Source organism: Rhopilema esculentum, chromosome 5 (assembly GCF_057945365.1).
Source record: "Rhopilema esculentum isolate cy_ngs chromosome 5, ASM5794536v1, whole genome shotgun sequence".
Taxonomy (NCBI): Eukaryota; Metazoa; Cnidaria; class Scyphozoa; order Rhizostomeae; family Rhizostomatidae; genus Rhopilema; species Rhopilema esculentum.
Window position 1 is genome coordinate 3,519,994 of NC_142819.1, and position 18,724 is coordinate 3,538,717.

Genomic DNA, 18,724 nt, shown 5'->3' on the forward strand with positions numbered 1-18,724 from the left:
ACGTTGCATCAAAAAGCAAAAAGAATCGGTACCTGTCAGTCATTAGCTGCTGGTGCAATCTTTTTACAGCATCTCTATGTCTGTCTCGTTTCCTTGCGAGATTGCTGACGGAAGATATCGCAAGCTCAACGTCGCTATCAAGTGTGACGTAATTTGGAAGGTTTGACGCATGACCCGCATTTCGTGTCAATGAGCGAATCACTTCAGAAGATATCTTTAAAGGGTAACAAGCTGGAAAATCATTCAGCGTTTCCCAAATACGCTTTCGAGTAGCTCTCATTTGTTTCCACCTAAAAATATATACAAATTTCATTTAACAATAGAACTGATAGTATACGTTATCAGTACAAGGAACAGGGAGGGGGTTCAGTAGAGGGCTTGGAGAAGTGACACCCCTGTACTTTGAAATAGGGTGTGGGTAACTTTTGACTTGTCAGTAATAGTTGAAACTACGTGGAATAATTGTTTTTGCTTTGCCATTAAGTGATGAGGGCACTGCCGTGTTACTAAAGAATGCAGAAAGAACCTATGATATAACTCTTGTTCTTTTCTACTAAATTGGAAGCAAAAAAGCCCTGCCATAGAACAATAAATTTCCATCGTTGTTATTTCTCATTTCACAAAACAGACTACCTCGTTACTTAGCTGAGCCCGTAAAGTATAGTGAAAATCCCCAAGATGTATGTGCTTCATCAATAATCCTTTGCCTATAAATAAATTTCTCCTTCTTTTCCAAAAGATTTTTCCTGTAATCATGTGAAACTTTCCGCCATTATACTTTTTCTTTTTTCGATCCTTTAAAAAGCAAACCTGTTAAAGACTCGCGAACAAGGAGCCTTTATGGAACAAGGGTGGCAAATTATCCAGGTGACAATCCAAACAATGGCAGTAAACTTCTACAGATTAACCATAATTGATTTCAGACTGTCTGAAAATGCATTATGGGATGCTTGCGTAGCGCAATGGCTCGTTGTTAGCAATGAGTCTTTAAGATGCTTCTTTTGAACAAAAACAGAAACTTTTGTTTAAGAGATTTTTCAAAACTGCAAACATTCAATTCAATCTCTATCCAAATCTTTATCGAAAAATCCCCAGATAGAAGTCTACTGGAAAATATTCCACCCACGCGAAGCACAACAATGTTCTGGTGAATATTTTGAATTCAGATTATTCTTCCTTTTAAACACATTACAAATAAACAAATGAAAAAGAATCACAGTTAGCAATAAATCTCAGCCTACTTTTGAAAAATTCTTCTGCTTTTTAAGGTCAAAACCTTTTGCTTGATGGCTTCTAAATTCTGTTTCCTGAGGTTGACTTCAAATAATAAACTTTCTCGGCAAACACTTGCAGTTTCTTTCACTAAAACATTATTAAAAATTTCTCGACTGTATTCTGCACTCTCTTCTGCGACTATTTTATCAATTCTTTCCTGTCGCTCGAATCTGCAGACAAAAAAAATTCAGATTGAAGATGAACCGTAAATCGGCGCGTGCTTATCAAATAGGAAAGAAAATACAGTTGGGTACGAAAAACTCAAGCACTGAGTGAGACCAGCAGTGATGTAAAGGTATGAGATAATGGGGTCTAAGAACTATGAAAATAAACTGTTTTGCCGTACGGGAAAAAAGGTCAGAGAATTTTGTTTAATTTTGCTAGTCACCCTCGGACAAGTAGTACATAATCAATGCAAGATAAACAAAGAATATACTGATGCTTCATTCCCGGATGGCGAACACATGAAAAAACCTTGACAAGAACATAAAATTGCTTGGGAATTCATAATGGAAGGCGTAACTGAACGCTATAATTTTTAAGGCAGTTTTCAAATGCATAAAGGAACGAACAACACCTATGAATCTATCTAAAAGGGGAACTGGTATAAATACTCACCTTATAGCTGCAGCTGCAATCTCTGTTAAATCTCTTTCTATAACTCCCCATAAAAAGTTTTGCGATACTTCAGTCGCGGTGTGAACAATTTTCATGCGCTTTTCATGCTCCGCTTTACGTTTCTGAATCAAAAGCTCTTCTTCCACAATTTCTTTAATCTGTTTCCCTGCAACACTTCTGAATATGTCATCATAAATACTGGCAGATAATGTATCACATTGGTGTTCTCGCAAGCCATTCTCTATCAATGTCTTCAGTTCCTCCCTAATTGTAGTATTAATAACATCAACAGTGGTTTCACATGCAGTTTTGACAGCTTCCTTCACGTCATTCATAGTATGTGTACAAACCATTAGTACCTCTTGGTTGACAAGTGGGCCTAAAATACCAACACATATTTCTTGCACATCTTCGTCATCAATAACACTGTCAATAATAGCCTCTTCCTCTGTGTTGACATCTTTTCTAACATCTTCAGTCTTTTCTCTACTTTTGTAAATCCCTTCGATTGCATGTTTGTGGTAGGTTCCGTTGTAAATGCCATTTTCATCAAAACTGTTGGTTGGAGAGTAATCTAAATTTGCCGGTAGTGGCCTTCCATTTACGATCTGCAAAGAAATTTCAAATGTAAAGCTGAAAACAAAAAAAATTGACGCAAAAGGGTATGTTTAAAGTTCTTGCGCCACCGTGCGCAACCCTGCCTTGTGACTATAATTCAAAAGACTGGCCTAATATCACACTGCATAAAAATACAAAACATGGTCAATTTCTCAAGACAACTGCTGCTAAGCATGTCGGTTGCGCAAGAGGCTTTAAGGTTCTTTCCTACTGCAGTGTCAAACTTACCCTTTCTATACATTCTTCTGAAAACACCTCATTTGATACTTGAGAGAAAACACCCCCAAACTTGAGACTAATCCCCCACTAGATTTTAGTCCTACTTTTAATATCGTTTCTTGTTCCTTTTTCACAAATCAGTTTCATTAACCATTGGTCAGTGTCAAAAAAGTAATCATTCTTTCCCGGGCTAGTGAGCTAGAATTTTCAAAAAAACTTCCCAAAACAGGCCGTTGTCTCGACATTGTGATCCAGTGTCCATTGTTGTTAATGGGTTTCCCTGTGATCGTCAGCATTGCATCCATCACTTTACTGCCTTACATAGCATGAACATTGTCAATACAGAAGGAGCTACATTTTGAAGCTAAAGGCCCGCTTAAATGATCCTACTTTTCACCTGACATTCACCCAAAGATTTTTTTCAAATGTTGGATGCACAAATACGGAGGTGTTCAAACGACCCAGCACTTTGCTCAACACTTTACACTATAATTTCTATCTTTGTACTGCCCTATTCACTCTATTCACTTCTAAATGAAAATGGCCTAACCAAGATAAGAAAATGGCCTAGCGCTTCCCTGAGATGACGTAGATTGGCCAGTCTCCTTAGATTGGTAAAATACAGATTAGTTTGACTGAATTTCTATTCCAGCAAGAGAGTGCTTGTTAAGTTACCGAAATCAAATCTTTATTCTTCTTCTGTTTTATTCAATCGAAACTTATGCTGCGAGAAGCAGTTTCAATTCCACGCTAAAATCCAATTTCTTTTACCAATATCTGAAACGCCGGAAACGAGCCAGCCTTTCTCAAAATCTGCAATCATTTTTTTAACAGTTAGGTAACAGAAAGTTCCATAGACCTTGGAAAGACTTTTGCATATTAAACGGGTGTTTGATGACATCTCAACTATTTTACTGTCTCTATATGCAGCGTATGACTGATTCTTCTTATCTTTAGTCCCTGTTTAACGTATTTTTTCAGCATCAACAAACTTCTATAAGTAGATTAACAAGGTATCATTTTTCAGTAAACAAAGAAAGTTACCTCTCCAAAAGAGCATTTCCTTTTCCTGTCAATGAATCCATTTCTCACAGGTGGAAAGCTGGAATCTGGCTCTTCATATGAAGACTTACTGAAGAAGATTAGCCCTTCGTCCAGCTGAAAGCCATAATGTTCACAAAATTCGGAGGCCTAAAAGAAGAAAATTTACCCAACTTCAAGACTGCACGCCTGCACGCCTGCACGCCTGCACGCCTGCACGCCTGCACGCTTGCACGCTAAAATTTCCATTCAACTAAATTAATCTCTGGGAAGACAAATCAAGTCTGCGCACAGACTATTATATTCCAACTATTCAAGAATTCACGAATTGGATACAAACTGATATAAGCATGTTGCAAGTACCTCGTCTTCTTCATCAATGGCAAAGAGTCTTGCAATTTCAATCAAAGGCATTGATGCCGGCTTGTTGATGTTGCTATAGGCTTTGTTCATGATAAAAAGCCCCTTCGAACGAATCTATTTAAACGATAAAAAATATTTTTAAAAGACTTCTTCAAATCTTGAGACGCTTCAGTAGAACAAAAATAATTATTGCTTGATACACACATATGATTTATCACCGTAAAGCAAATAAAACAGGCATGCACCCAGGTAATGCGTTGCAATAAAAAAACGTCAGACACTTTATACCAGTGGAATATTAATATCATTTAAATTATTATCGAATCGTAATGATAAATAATGTCAGTGGAAGGACTATTACACAAAATGTTCAATACTACGACAATCTTGAACAAAGCTATTGAGACAACCCCTTAACACGCAGCCGGTAGCATGCAGTTATAGTCCAACATCTTCATTCCTTCATTCCATTGAAAGTTGGGGATATGTATTTAAGTACCAGAGACATCAACATTGAAGTTTGGGGGGGGGCGGGTGGAGTAGAGAGATTCAAACTCTTTAATATTTCTGGGATTGGGGGTTGGTCAGGAAATATCACTGACTAATGAGAAAATGAAATGAAATGAAAGGCATCTTTCACAGAAAATGACGTGGTTGAAGGCATTTACAAATTCCCAATGTCTGAAGGCATTTACAAATTCCCAATGTCTGAAGGCATTTACAAATTCCCAATGTCTGAAGGCATTTACAAATTCCCAATGTCTGAAGGCATTTACAAATTCCCCATGTCTGAAGGCATTTACAAATTCCCAATGTCTGAAGGCATTTACAAATTCCCCATGTCTGAAGGCATTTACAAATTCCCAATGTCTGAAGGCATTTACAAATTCCCAATGTCTGAAGGCATTTACAAATTCCCAATGTCTGAAGGCATTTACAAATTCCCAATGTCTGAAGGCATTTACAAATTCCCAATGTCTGAAGGCATTTACAAATTCCCAATGTCTGAAGGCATTTACAAATTCCCCATGTCTGAAGGCATTTACAAATTCCCAATGTCTGAAGGCATTTACAAATTCCCAATGTCTGAAGGCATTTACAAATTCCCAATGTCTGAAGGCATTTACAAATTCCCAATGTCTGAAGGCATTTACAAATTCCCAATGTCTGAAGGCATTTACAAATTCCCAATGTCTGAAGGCATTTACAAATTCCCAATGTCTGAAGGCATTTACAAATTCCCAATGTCTGAAGGCATTTACAAATTCCCAATGTCTGAAGGCATTTACAAATTCCCCATGTCTGAAGGCATTTACAAATTCCCGATGTCTGGCGGGGATACAAAGGCATTTGCATTTCTAGGGACTAATCATCTTGTGCCCCTTCCCAAAGGGTCATAATCATCCAAACTCCAATTTTTAATTATTCTTTCTTACTAATCACAATCAAGCATATTCAATTAGTTATGAGATAAGATAATTACATTTAGTTATTTATTTGAAAGAAGAAAACATGAAAATTGAATATTCTAACTAGATAATTTGGATTAATTAGAGATGGACAAATCAAGAAATGGCTTCATAAGAAAAGAAAGTCACAAAACAAACCTGGTTGAAATATCTTTGCATGATACAAGCTGCCAGATATGACCCTTTGCTGTTGATATGAAGAAAGAAATGACAAATTTTAAGGTTACGGGAATGAAATAGCAACTATGAAAATACTCCCTCCCAGAAATCACATCCTTTATACCAGATAGGATAATTATATCGTTACCAGTTGATGGATTGTATGTAAACATAGAAAAATGCATCTATGATGAAGCTTTGCATAAACAGAAACCTTAAATAAACCGGAACGTTAAGCATTTTGAAATTGCAACAACACTCCATGTTCCAAATACCTTGACCATAAGGAAACATTTCAAGGATGGAAGGGCATTCATTCTCACAGAAAATTGGTATAAGTTACCACGATGGTGGAATTAGGAAAAGATTCATGACAAATTTAGACATGTAGATTCCTAAAATTGCTGCAAAATGAATTTTGGGGCAAATTTTAACCTATGGATCTCATGTACACAGACCAATTAATCTGAATGAACAACATTTGAATCCCATGCTGTGATTGTGATAGTGCTCTGAAAGAAGATTCTACTTACTTTAGCAGCTTAAAAAATCGCACGTAATTCGTGCTGTTCAATGCCTTGAAAACTTCAATAGCAAATTTAACATCTTCGGATTCTCGAACCTCTGGTCGAAACTCTGTAACCTCTCTAGAACCAAAAAGGAAAAAGCTTTCATGAGAATTTTTCAAACGTGCACGAAAATTTGCGAAGTACTATGCAAAGGCTTGATTAAAAATGTACAGCAGGGATCTTACTCATTTGAAGGCACTTCAAATGGAGGGTGAAGCCTTTGTTCTAAGAAAAAGGGGGCAATAGAGCGTCTTATGTTATCTGGTTCTATAATGATATCCTGGCTAAAGGTTTATTGACAGGTCTCTTCTGACCAAACAAATTCACTATAACATTTTTGCATAAGTTGCGTCCTAAAAAGTTTTTCGGAAACCAAGAACTGATTTTCAATTTTGAAGAAGAAATCTAGAAAAAAGACCAACTACCAACTACAGACTGCACTTTGACACTGTTTTTTAAGGATGAATATTTAAAGAAGAGTGTTTTTCGATGATGAACAGGGTCACAGATGCCTTAAATCGGCGTCACATGACAATAGACAGTTCAGGGGGATATGCCGTTTAAAATGAAGACCTCCTTATTTGTGAGCCTGAAATAGATTCTTGAAGACACAACGCTAAAGCGACGTTGGATAGTCTGTAGGTTCTACAATTATCGGGTTGCTTTTTTGAAGATTTACTTTAGGTTTGGGGATCCTTAACAACGATGCTCCATTGAAAACTCGTGAGATCAGGTTGCAGCTGAAAGGTAAACTTCAAAGGGAAAAACAAACGTTGAACTAGCATTGAATTACAGGAGCATGAACAAACCTTAAAATGTCGCCATTGTTTAGATTAAGAAGAATTTGGTAGCATCTAAATTCTGCTTCATATAAACAGGTTATACCCTGGGGAAAATGAAAAGTAATGTCTTAAAGCAAGGAAAAAAATAAAATAGAGTTACAAAATATTGAAACGGTCCCAAATGAACGAGACAAAATTTGAGCTCATCAGAAAATTTTAATCTGAAAAACAAAAAAGATCATAAAGCAAGAAAAATAAACAACTAGATTTGTAAAAATACATCTTGAATTGTTAAAAAACATCTTAAATCATAAAAATACATCTTGAATTGTAAAAATTTGCTTTTCCGCTTATATGCGCAATGTTTATGTCATTCAGATCAAGCTTTATAAACCAGCGGTTTTCAATAAGAACTGTGAGTAACTGTGAGTAACTATAAGTAACTACATCTTTCTATAAGAGAGCTGTTAGTATTCTAAATCTCTCTGTAAGCCGTAAACTAAACCAATTTAATCACGCCTTTATTAGCTCCAATCAGCTGATTCTTTTGGGGGAGGGGGCTGGTGACGGTCATTTTTACCAGAAGCAATCATTTTAACAGTTAGGTAACAGAAAGTTCCAAGGACCTTGGCAAGACCTTTGCATAGTAAACGGGTGTTTGATGACATCTCAACTATTTACTGTCTCTATATGCAGGTTATGACGGACTCTGTTCTACGTATTTTTCAGTCTTAATAAACAACTATAAGTAGATTAACAAGGTATCGTTATTATCGTCACTTAGAACAAGTTACACCGAAACTCGCAGAATTATGGTTTGAAAACTCACAGTTCCTCATACCTTTTCAGTATATAGATCTTCATACATATGTTTTAAGCTTTGAAGACACTTGGTCAGGTTTTCGTTGTTGATCTTCGGATCAAATACATTGATGTCCTCTTCACATAAATAGTGTGAGCAGAATATATGAAACCTTGAAGACAAAAGGGTTAACTGTCATTTTGCTTAAAAATAACAAAATAAGAACATTGTTCTGACAGCCATAAACAGTAGAACAGTATAACCTAAACATAAACAGTATAAGTGGTACAGAATTTAGAGATTCAATTTTCAATACGACTTTGAAAACAATGAGGCGCAAAAGAAGCTGACCCTTAAGATGTTTCTCAAAAAGAATCTTGCGAACTCTGCCGAACGTACAAAACAAGAAAAATTTTCATCTGGTAATAAACGATTTTCCGCATTTACTTATTATTATATTATTACTTCATTGCATTTTGGAAATCTTAAAAGATTAAAAAAACTGCTTTCTCAATTTTGTTAAACAAGGGCACGCTGCAGTGAAAGAGCAGGTTTCATTTGACACGGAAGGGTTCACAGTGCCCAATAGGTCCTTATCGCCTATAGGTCCTGCGCTTCCAGAGAGAATCAACTTTTGCTAAATCCTAAACTCTCAAGTGCTCCAGAGTGTTTTATAAAAACATAAAAGAGTGGACTAGACTTTAGAGGATGTGAGTGGGGGCTTCAAGGTCAATAGTTGACATGTAGCACGTGTAGCAGTCAGAAAAAGTGATACTTCATTTGAAACTTTTGATCACCAAATGAAGACTCTTCATATTTCAAAGTTTTTTCTCTTGCAGTGCAAATAATCTACTCTGAGATCAAGGCCTTATCTATAATGACTTGTTAGGAGTTTAAAGATAATTGAATTGCAGAAAAAAGATCCTATAAAAGGTTTATCAAAACATGTCGGGATCATTCTCTCTCCAGGCTTCAGTTATTAATAATATGTTGTTAGTTATCCTGTTCCACTATTTGTCGTCTTTGTGGCGCAGTAGAAAGCACTGCTGTCTCTCACCACTGTGTGTAACCATGCACTGGTTCGAGCTTTTCGAGCCTCACTCAGTGTCACATACTAATCAGAATTAAGGTGAAACAAAATAACCTTGAAACAAAAAATACGAAAACAGTGCTCATTAAAACCTCGGTCAATAATGAAGAATATTTTAAACCAATGAATGGCAATGAAATTTGTTACAAAAATAGAAACCACAGATATTGATCGAACCTTGCACATTTCTCTATCAAATCGACGCTACTTTCATCACAGAAATGCTGCTGAGTGATGTCCTGCAAATAAGAAATTAGAAAAAATTTGAAATTTTTACATAAGAAAGAGAGTAAAGGAAGGAACGAAGAGAATACGTGAAGAAGTTTTTTGTTGATGACTCGTTGTCTAAGGTTGTATAAAATTATTTGTTGCATAAGAAAAATTAGAGCGATTCATTAAAGATTAGCAAGAGAAAAATCTACCTTTCTAATTGCTCGAGTTCTATTCCATACGAAATCGTACCAGTCAGCGATGTTTTTATCGCCAGCATCCATGACATTCAACATCAAGTAGTTCATTGAAAGCTGTAGCACGTGACCAGCTCTTAACTCGTGAGGAAGTGGCTCTTCCTGAAAATTAAAATACAGTCGCAATCATAACGCCTTGTAAAACTGGTATTCCAGGAATCAGTATACAATGGCTTTCCAATATTAGGGAGAAAAATACTAGATGAGGGAGGCACTAATGCTCCGAAATGTTTTTCAAGAGATTTGAATAGCAGGTATTTAGGACCTTTGTCTTATTATTATTAGAGTCTCAAGAGACTTGATGGTGACTGTGTAAAGGATCTTTCTTCAAGGTTATGTGTAGCATCCCGCCATTGATTTAGGACATAATTAATATACTAAAACAATTGGCATACTAAAACAAACTTTGAAGCCCATTTTTACACACGCGTGTCATGTTAGAGATTGATTAGTTGAATTATTTGCTTTTAAAATAGAGCCATTTACATAGAAGGCAATTTCTGTCATGTCAATTTTTTGCTTGATTTCTGGTATCCTGCCAGTATGGGACTTCTTACATTTTACGAAAACAAAGTCGAGCGTGTTAATAAACTAAGTCATGGAGAGAACTTGATGAGGAAATTATAGATAAGAAGAGAGACTGGTAGTCCGAAATCAGAAATACGTTTATGCAAAAAAGACGCTACATGATGAAAACGTAACTTGTCAGTCTCATTCAACAGACGAAAGAGATAAAATTGAAATCAAATTGCCTGATCAGCTGATGATCTGCTGTACTCCTTGATCGTTTTCGAAGGATCAGCCAAAAGAGATAGGCCACTCATAGTTTCCTGTAAGGATGATAAACACCAACAAAAATAATACTGTGTTCATATTTGTGCCCAGATATATCAAGTTGCATTGTCAATAAAGCTGTAACTTTGTTAATAACACTATCTAAAGTTAACAGGTGTATGACACTCACTTTTCAATAAGAGTTTCAAAACTGTGCAAGAATAGGATACCATTTTAGGATACGGTGATTAAAACAAAATGATCAACCAGATGTTAAAACAGGGCTTGACAAAGCAGGTTGTGATTTGTGATTGACCAGCAAAATCTTACTTTCCACGTGAGGCTTTCCTCGTCAGGATATGTTGACGTTTAGTCAAAACAAAGTATAGCTAGATCGAAGAAATGAAAAACCATAAAACATAGCCATAACCTTTTCTGACCACTTTTGAATAGCTAATTCAAACCTGGTAATACAGAGATTGCATCATAGAACTTCTACAGAACTACTTTTAACATCCACATCATATTGTTTGAAACGAAGTTGTTAATGAGATAGGAAAATAAAATTTCTTTGCATGCATGTCTTCATTTCACAGGTTTTTGAATTCTATCAACTCTTTGGACTATTATGGTTTGAGTACAAGAAATAAAATAGTTTCATCCGGGTTATCTTTGTAGAGCAGTAGTGAACATGTCTTTTTAAAACCCATAGAAAAAATGTTTCTTTGTGGACTTAATATCTAAAAGCTGGCGCTGCAATATTTTCAGAATGTTAAGTAACCTACAGATGATTCGATGCCAGTTTTAATCTCATAAATTGCAAGCCTTTGGCGATGCTCCCTCAAATACCTCTCCTGCAAAATGATTAAAACAGTCTTTAAATCAAATTAATAAGAATGAAACGCTTATTTTCAGTAGAGAGGAAAATTGACGATGTCATTGTCATGTGCATGTATTTTTAGAATTTTTTAATTTTGATAACATGACCTACAAAAACACCAAGAAATACCTCCAAAAGTGCATAATCAGAAAAAAACTGAGTTTTGCAAGTGGTTCAATGTTATTTTGGCATAGTTCATTAGTTTTGTGACCAACCATTCTTACAGTGTTTTAATAAAAAGCATGTGCTCATATGGCCATATCCAGCTGTGACCATAACAAGGGCCATCTGCAACAAATTCAACTTATTCTAAAGATTTCGAGGTATCCCATGGTGCTCTTTTAGATTATGTGGTCAAAATTAAGAATTCTAGATTTTCATGATGACATCGGTTTGCTACTCTATTACCTAGAAATTCTAGTTATGATGTGCCACAATCTCTGATAATTACAGCAAGGGGGATGTAAAAGTCAACGCTAAACCTATAACCAATAGCAAGGTCAAATGATGGCGTTTCATCGTTTCGTTACGTCATGTGGTATTTGAGGAATCATGAAGCAAAAATACTTTGTAACCAGCCTGTTAGAGGTCATGAAGACCACTTGCATTTGATTTAAAAAACAATATTACTTCAGATCATCAGAGATACATTTATTTAAAACTTTCAAGAGGATGTGTACACATGTATCACAATTGTCAACCCGTCAACAAAGATCCCAAAATTCAATGCCGTATCAATACCTTCTCTGGGCACATATCCGGACATGTTCCAACAACTTTCGATGCTTTTGTTATGTCCGTTTCTTTTTTCATTCCTGAAAAAAATTGAGATCAATATAGTACTGTAGCAATTCGGTATTGTTGCATTCGTAATATTGTAATACCGCTTTTGTATCAAAATATTGTATAATGTAACAACGTAGTATTAGACATTGGTGTGTAAAAATACTAGGCTATTCTTACAGAGAATACAACTAGCATATTAAATAATTTAATCAAATAGCAAGATACTTTTCAGTTCGAAAAATGATAAAGAGGGGCCTTAACAAAGCGTTCACATCGAGCAAGGCAAGGCAGCAGAGCAAAACCCATAAATGTTCGTAAAAAATTAAGGCTGTTTTCACTGTGATCGCTCAGTAAATCTGCAGGATAGCAATGCTATTAGTAAATCTAACCTTCTCTGATTTTCTGATCGATCTTTTCTAACAATTCTGCTCTTTCGTTTGCATCTCTAGCTGCTTGCATCTTCAGGCTGCTCACAAAATCAGAAATCATTTTGATGAATGCATCCTTGCGTTGTTCCAACAATCCCATCGTCCTTGTGTTGCTTGCCTAAAAACACACCCAAATACTTATTTCAAAGAAATCCTGAAGAAATCCAGCAACAAGTCTTGAAGCCGTTTGATCAATTTATCATTTAAACACAAAATCCAGCAGTGGGATAGAATCACTCTCTTGTCATCTCAAAGTATTTCCAGATAGGCTACATATAAATCTCTTCATAAATTATACTAAAGGTATGTGTTGTTTTATGATGTTTAATGTTCAGTTACGTAAACAAATTATGCCTTACCTTAACTTCAATTGGTTTTATGTCCTTAACCAAATCGGATGTTTCAGATGACGACTTTGCTTCTGGAAAATAAGCTTATTAAATTCAGCCCAAAATTAAGTAAAGATTTTTCATTAATATTTTTACTTGAACGTTAAAAAACCAGCATATAATGTGCATGAAATTATTAGAATGATGTCATGAAATTATTGGAGAGCTAGAAGTATTGATACATTTGAATATGAATTAAAATAACTCTAGTTTAAGCTTATCAAATTTCGTAAAAAATGACACCAATTGTGCCTAATTTAGGATCATAGATGAGGATTATATATTTCTGTATCCATAAAAGTTCTGCGATGAATGAGAGAACGTTTCCTTGTACCTTTGGATACTGCATCAACCTACAAATTGGGGGATATTTATTCGTTACAAACCCAGCAAATCTATTGAGAACAAGCAAATCTGGGAATAAAATTTTTATTATAATTGGGTTACTCTTCCATAATTTGTCACTTTGCAGCGTTCAGAACGTTTTGCCAGCGTCAGCAATTTTGCTTTTGGTCTTATGGTCACTGTTTGTTGAAGTTTTGCCCATTGTCAATCGTGATATCTACGAAAGGCCTCCATTAATGGTTTTTAATTTTCTTTTCAGAACGTTCTAATCACTAGCATTCCCTTTATATTCCACTGTTGTTATGTGACATATATTATTCTATAATGTTAACAGCTCCAGTCTGACTTTGCCTAAAATTATCCGAGTCACGACGTTGCAATATTTCTGTTGTCCTGTCTAAGTGAAATTTTGGCCTACCTAGTAAGTTGAAGAAACTGCTTTATCTAAAATGAAGTCTTCCAAGAAATAAAAAAGGTTCTATTTTGTGTATTATTTCTTGTAAGTAGGGTGGGACATACCCGGCAACATTTTCCCTATACCTAAATATTTCATTTTTGCGGCAAATATAATTATGAAAATTTTCGTGCTGTTTAAAAGACACGTCTAATTGCTAGATGAAAGGAAATCGTAATCCGAAGAGCTTTTCAAGCTTCAGAAAGGATATTATGTGAATAAAAGTTAATTCAAACTATTTACTACTGGAATTAAACAAATAATCATTAAAATAAAGGATCTAAAATATACATATTAGGAGCTTTTACCAGTGGGGGTTTTCGGCTTTACAGTCTTCGATTTGCACCAGAAAATGTTCAGAGGTTCTGTGCCGTCTTGAAGTATAGTGCCATTTCTTTTCGCATTAGCAGCATCACCCTTAACGAATTAAAATATTCTAATGTTTGTTCATGAAACAAAGGTATTTTTGCTACAAACAGATTTAAAGGTACATTGATGTACCTAAAAGAGATTGAGTCAACGATAACTTCTAAAAAACACGTCAGGTAAAAAAATACATGAAATGATATATCATTAACTGTCAAAAAACATTTGTTGACAAATTAATCTGCCAACGGAATCCAAGAAAAAAGGTCTGAGCTCATAGCATACATTCTTAGCACTTGGCCTTAAACAGTCCGTTAACGGCAGCGCCAAAATTTGTTTGGGGATAATGTGCCCATTACTGTCAAAATATAGTCCATCTTACTCCACTTCGAGATGAACAGAAATGTATTCAATGCAGGGAGGTTTTCTCTTTCATGTGATAAAAGGACGGTTGCAAGGTTGCATCACTGAATTGATCAAAAACAGGGAGATTCTAAATATATATCAGTGGGCGTGGTTTACAAGGATTGCCAAAAGGCTTTGCCAACTATCTCTTGCCCCATTCCGTGGCAGCTGCTGCCGCCATTGGATTAGAACATGCAATCTTTAAAGATAAAAATGATGAGAATGCTACATACATGCTTTAAGAAGGTTACAATTGCTGACATTGCTGCAGGATTGCTATGAACTCTTTTCAGCTCTCCGAATTTTGAGTAATATCTCCTCAGAAAATCTCTGTTGTTGAGTTGACTAGGGACGCCCATCAACTTCAGGGAGGTTAATTCCATGATAAGAGAAGCATCTCGTGAAAAAACTGATGAATTGCTAGATGGCATAGGCGGTGCTGTAGACAGTGCCAATGCTGGTGTAGGCAGCGCCAATGCTGGTGTAGGCAGCGCCAATGCCTGTGTAGGCAGCACCAATGCTTGAAAATAATAGTAAAATTGGAAATATCAAGTTGCATCAAAATGACTTCATCCTAGATTGGCTACAGCATAAAAGTTTCATGATCTAGTTTCGATTTATCCTGATTCACTGGCCATTTTTCTACAAACATACAAAAGAAAACAGACATTTTAAGCAAACACAGAAATGTTGGTTGTAAAACGTTTTTCAAACTGAAAAATCTCACAAGAGGGTCAGAGGATGGTAATGTTTCCAAATAAACATTAGCCAACACAAAAAGGTGGAAAGTAAATGGAAAATCCGCTGTTTTCACTCAATTTTTGTACCCAGATTTTTTACGTTGTGGGGAGTGCAAATTTAGAAGCAAGGTTTTTTTCTGGATAAAATCGAAAATCTGGACACGATGTAAACAAATACGATTACACAGTATAGTTCATGAAGCTCGTTTGGAGAACAGAACGAAGCATACAAAATTTAGGGGAAAACAAAGAAATGAACAAATCTGGTACTTTATGATACAACAATAAATGAATCCAACAAACCAGGTCCAGCATTTTCACCATCAAGCTTAGGTTCTCTTTGAAAGATAGGACGAAAAATATTGGATTCCACAGTGTTTGTCTTGGGAAATCCTTGCAGAGCAGCAGCGAAGGGGTTACTGCTCTGTAGAGGCGCTGCAGAAACAGCAAGTGGTTTAGTCACAAGGGCTTGCATTGGCAGCTTTAAGGTGGTCTCCTGTTTTAAGGGGGAAGAAAATGTGACTTTCTGTGGCCTTGAAAATGTATTTTCGTTGCTTCTTGTTATTCCAAGCAAAGCTTCTTTGGGCATCTGAGGAGTTGGGAACTTAATTTTGTCTAGAATTTTTAAAAAAATAAGAGATTCTGAATATACAGCCTATGAGATCATTATATGAAATTTTGGGAGAAGAAAGCAACTACAAGTCATTCAATGATTCATATACCATCAATTGTCTGTGAATTGAAAGACTAATTACAGCTGTAAATCCCAATTGCGAGCACTTTTGACATCCAAGCCAATGCTTCCTCCAAAGGGAAGCTAGACCGCCCTTAGCTAGCTTTCATACTGGACATTGTGGTGTTCCTCTCTTTAGCAAGTGCATGCAATTATGGACCATATTTTACAGGTTATTGCAACAAAATCATTGACAATAAATTGCACTGAAAACTCCAAGACTGAAAAAATAAAACTTCTAATGCAATGACAAGACAAATCTTTTGACATACCTTCCTTTCCTGTAAACTCAATTACAGCATCTTCAAGGGCAGATTTCTTCTCTACATTTAGGGGAAGGCTTTCTGCTGCATTTGGAAACACCGGACCAGACGATGCCTTACCAGTCTGCAGAGCAACAGCAAATGGATTGAAGGGATTACCAACTTGGGGCTGGCTACGGAAATTCGATGCCTGAGGTTTGGAAAACACAGGGGCTGCAGACTTTCCTGGTCAGAAAAAGTAATAAAGACATTATGTCATGGTAAAAACATTATTTTGATGCTTCAGGAGTTTGGAAAACACAGGGGCTTTCAATCGTGTCCTATTTGTGCATTCATGAGAACTAAACTCGTGCATTGGTTATAATTGAGAGATGATATCAGAGCTGAAACATTGACATTTCCTGTAAAAATAGGCCATACAGAACAAGGATACATTGAAAAGCAACAGACAAAGAAGATAGAGCACAGATTATAGTGATGCAATATACTGGGCTGGAAAGTGATATTTTTGCTTTCTAAGTTTCTGCAATAAACAATTATTAAAAACTATTTAATGTCTACAGCCCAATGATTCAATATTCATTTATTGATTTTTGCCTTATATATAATTCTTACCAAAAGGTAATTGAAACAGTATACGTACCAGGTAAATTCATTGGGAGTTGATTCTCATTACCCTGAAGCAGAGGTGGAATTTCCTTTCCCTGTCCCTGGCTTTTGGTTGATAGTTTATTCCGCAAGTCTTCTCTAACCCACTTCCTTGAACCATCAGCTTTTGAAATCAAATAAAGAAATATAAAACCAATAACAATATATGAACCTCATACAAAGTTTGAAACTGATTTGCCATCATATGCATAACTTAAAGGATAATAAGGGCTACTTGCTAAAAGATCATTGCCAGCCAAAGCAGGGGTAATTAAAACAAAACTTCTAGTAAACCAGACACCATTTTAAACAAAAAGTTTAGAAGTCAGCATCAAATTTATAGTAAATGTACTTATATCAGAAAAATCATATAAAGATGAAATTTGGGCAAACATATACAGATGCCTGCTAATAAAAGATGCACTAACAATAACAAACTAATTGCCAGTATCAACGCCATTTTAAGGCTTGCTATATAAATGTTGCTATCAAATCTATATACAAAACTAAAGAATGCAGAAAAAAGAAAAAAGAACTTTCATGGCTACTCAAGATACTCAAAATGGATACAGAAAGATTAACTAAACAGGTTAATAAGAAACAAAAATTACCAAGTATTAAATATTGTTGGAACATGATGAAATAGATTTTTTGTGTGCAGTTTAGATTTGCCCCCATAGTAGCATGGTGCCTTATGGATATAGTATTTCTAGGAAAGTCTAGGTTAAATTAAACAGGATTTAAAAGAACTAAATATACCTCTTTTTGCAAAATTTGGAAAAATAAAGAAGTAAATGAAAAAACATCTTCAATTAACATGTAATCAAGTGGATTGAAGTAAATAAGAAAAATATGAACTGAGACTCATACAAGAAAATTCTGAAGACTAGACAATAAAGGTAAAAAAGACATAAGGTTCTTGAACTAATGCTAAACATGACCAAATGTCTAAATCCAAAGAAAGTATGCCATGGATGTCAAACATAATGATAAACAGAACAACCATAGGTAGATGTGTTTTCAGAACTTTCGTTTAAAATGTCCCAAGTATTTTATAAAGGCAGTGTTTATAACTACTAACTGAATTGTCTTATTTATTTTTTATATATTATTTATATTTTACTTATTCATTGTGCTTTAAAAATCAAAATTAAAGTTTATTAAACTCAAATTACTGCATGGCTTTAACATATCCTTTATATCAGCTAATGATTTCATTTTATCCTTACCTATTGTTGCTCCTAACTTGGATGGAAACCTCCTCTTCCTGTCTCCATATTCAACAGGGCTAGGCCTAGTTTTAAACTTGAATCTTCCATCTCCTTGAGGACTTGGCAGGTTTGCTCTTGCACCTTGTGAAAGTCTTCTTACTGCAAGTTTTTTCTACAAAGGAATTAATTGAAAATTGATACAGACTAATTTTGCAAATCCTGTTGAAATCAGTAAAAATTATATATACACCACTAAATGTCTGTCCTTTGTGATGACCAAACCTACCTATTGCACATATTACTCTACAGTCAAGAAAAATGCTCATTCTTCCAATTGAAAAATTCCTCAAGCTTCAAAAACCAAAATTGTCTAAAAGTAAAGAAACAAAGGTTGGGTAGGCAGCTCTGGAGTGCCCAGTAGCTGCCACAGAAGTTATGCTATTTATATCAAGGCAAATTTTATACCTTTTGGGAAGAGACAAAGATTCCAGTCTTGGTAGTGTTTCCACTGTTTGATTCTTTTCCAGGTACAAATAAACGTGGAGCTCGTTGTTGATTTGATTGATAATAAAAAAATTATGATCTTGCTTATAATGTTTTCTACCTTAAAGATCAATGATTTCAAGAATTGAAACGCAACGAAAATGCTTATAAAACTTCCAAACCTAATCTACATTCAATCAAACTTACCTTTTGTACTTCAAATCTTCGCGAGGTACTCATACTGCAACTACTTCGTTGTTTTACAGGAAGGCGCCATTACTGTTAAATGCAGCAACAACTACATTTTAAGGTGGTAACTTGAAGAACACAGGTTTGCCGCTGCGGCC

General features: G+C 35.5%; 1 protein-coding gene across 3 annotated transcripts in view; it reads right to left on the reverse strand.

The window, feature by feature from the left end:
- The window catches only part of LOC135689369 (germinal-center associated nuclear protein), a 30,718-nt gene extending 12,029 nt beyond the window's left edge, over nucleotides 1-18,689 (reverse strand). The window contains exons 1-23 of one of the 3 annotated variants that reach the window (XM_089108541.1): nucleotides 18,585-18,689; nucleotides 17,913-18,066; nucleotides 16,679-16,807; nucleotides 16,045-16,260; nucleotides 15,346-15,654; nucleotides 14,533-14,801; nucleotides 13,837-13,945; nucleotides 12,700-12,761; nucleotides 12,302-12,458; nucleotides 11,868-11,941; nucleotides 11,032-11,100; nucleotides 10,225-10,302; nucleotides 9,428-9,574; nucleotides 9,183-9,244; nucleotides 7,955-8,087; nucleotides 7,141-7,217; nucleotides 6,296-6,409; nucleotides 5,742-5,790; nucleotides 4,135-4,248; nucleotides 3,775-3,921; nucleotides 1,894-2,501; nucleotides 1,242-1,445; nucleotides 33-290 (exon numbers count right to left, since the gene is read on the reverse strand). In XM_089108541.1, the coding sequence (XP_088964667.1) occupies nucleotides 33-290; nucleotides 1,242-1,445; nucleotides 1,894-2,501; nucleotides 3,775-3,921; nucleotides 4,135-4,248; nucleotides 5,742-5,790; nucleotides 6,296-6,409; nucleotides 7,141-7,217; nucleotides 7,955-8,087; nucleotides 9,183-9,244; nucleotides 9,428-9,574; nucleotides 10,225-10,302; nucleotides 11,032-11,100; nucleotides 11,868-11,941; nucleotides 12,302-12,458; nucleotides 12,700-12,761; nucleotides 13,837-13,945; nucleotides 14,533-14,801; nucleotides 15,346-15,654; nucleotides 16,045-16,260; nucleotides 16,679-16,807; nucleotides 17,913-18,066; nucleotides 18,585-18,617 (3,572 nt within the window). In that variant the 5' untranslated portion in view covers nucleotides 18,618-18,689. Of the gene's footprint in view, nucleotides 1-32; nucleotides 291-1,241; nucleotides 1,446-1,893; nucleotides 2,502-3,774; nucleotides 3,922-4,134; nucleotides 4,249-5,741; nucleotides 5,791-6,295; nucleotides 6,410-7,140; nucleotides 7,218-7,954; nucleotides 8,088-9,182; nucleotides 9,245-9,427; nucleotides 9,575-10,224; nucleotides 10,303-11,031; nucleotides 11,101-11,867; nucleotides 11,942-12,301; nucleotides 12,459-12,699; nucleotides 12,762-13,836; nucleotides 13,946-14,532; nucleotides 14,820-15,342; nucleotides 15,655-16,044; nucleotides 16,261-16,678; nucleotides 16,808-17,912; nucleotides 18,067-18,584 lie in introns of all 3 variants that reach the window. The other 2 variants (XM_089108542.1, XM_065206562.2) reach the window with 2 other exon arrangements.
- Nucleotides 18,690-18,724: the final 35 nt, after the last annotated feature.